At 64.8% G+C, this 1,086-nt stretch overlaps 1 protein-coding gene across 1 annotated transcript in view; it reads right to left on the bottom strand.

Moving 5' to 3' along the window:
* The window catches only part of RACK1 (receptor for activated C kinase 1), a gene marked incomplete at its 5' end in the record, with an annotated part of 5,630 nt that extends 4,759 nt beyond the window's left edge, over positions 1-871 (bottom strand). The window contains one exon of the mRNA XM_041409894.1: positions 612-871. Within this exon, the coding sequence (XP_041265828.1) occupies positions 612-871 (260 nt within the window). The remainder of the gene's footprint in view (positions 1-611) is intronic.
* Positions 872-1,086: the final 215 nt, after the last annotated feature.

Genomic DNA, 1,086 nt, shown 5'->3' with positions numbered 1-1,086 from the left:
CAATCCCATTGTTCCCAATCCCATTCCCAGTCCCATTCCCAATCCCAATCCCACCATTCCCAATCCCAATCCCAATCCCAATCCCAATCCCAGCATTCCCATCATTCCCAGTTCCATACCCATATTTTGATGCTGGGCCCGGTGGCGGCGCACAGCCAGTAGCGGTTGGGGCTGTGCCCGTTCCCGTTCCCGTTGTTCCCAATCCCATTGTTCCCATTCCCAATCCCATTCCCAATCCCAATCCCACCATTCCCAATCCCATCATTCCCAGTATTCCCAGTTCCATACCCATATTTTGATGCTGGGCCCGGTGGCGGCGCACAGCCAGTAGCGGTTGGGGCTGTGCCCATTCCCGTTCCCGTTCCATTGTTCCCAATCCCATTCCCGTCGTTCCCAGTCCCAATCCCACCATTCCCATTCCCATTCCCAATCCCAATCCCAATCCCAATCCCAGTCTCACCCATATCTTGATGCTGGGCCCGGTGGCGGCGCACAGCCAGTAGCGGTTGGGGCTGTGCCCATTCCCGTTCCCGTTCCATTGTTCCCAATCCCATTCCCGTTGTTCCCATTCCCATTCCCAATCCCAATCCCAATCCCAATCCCAGTCTCACCCATATTTTGATGCTGGGCCCGGTGGCGGCGCACAGCCAGTAGCGGTTGGGGCTGAAGCACAGCGCGTTGATGACGTCGCCGCCGTCCAGCGTGTACAGGTGCTTGCCCTCGTTCAGGTCCCACAGCATGGCCTGCCCGTCCTGGGGACACGCGCAGCTGCGGACCCCCGGGGACACCGGGGACCCTCGGGGACCCCCGGGGACAATGGGGACAACGGGGACCCCCGGGGACAGCGGGGACCCCCAGGGACAGCCCCGGGGACCCCCGGGGACAGCGGGGACACCCGGGGACAGCGGGGACCCCTGGGGACACCCGGGGACAGCGGGGACACCCCCGGGACAGCGGGGACCCCCGGGGACAGCGGGGACCCCCGGGGACACCCAGGGACAGCTGGGGACCCCCGGGGACACCCCCGGGGACCCCCGGGGACAGCGGGGACCCCCGGGGACACCACCGGGGACAGCGGGGACCCCC

Source organism: Onychostruthus taczanowskii, unplaced genomic scaffold, assembly GCF_017590055.1.
Source record: "Onychostruthus taczanowskii isolate IOZ18803 unplaced genomic scaffold, ASM1759005v1 scaffold311, whole genome shotgun sequence".
NCBI lineage: Eukaryota > Metazoa > Chordata > Aves > Passeriformes > Passeridae > Onychostruthus > Onychostruthus taczanowskii.
The sequence above is the reverse complement of the archived record's forward strand: the minus strand, read 5'-3'. Positions and strand labels throughout refer to the sequence as shown.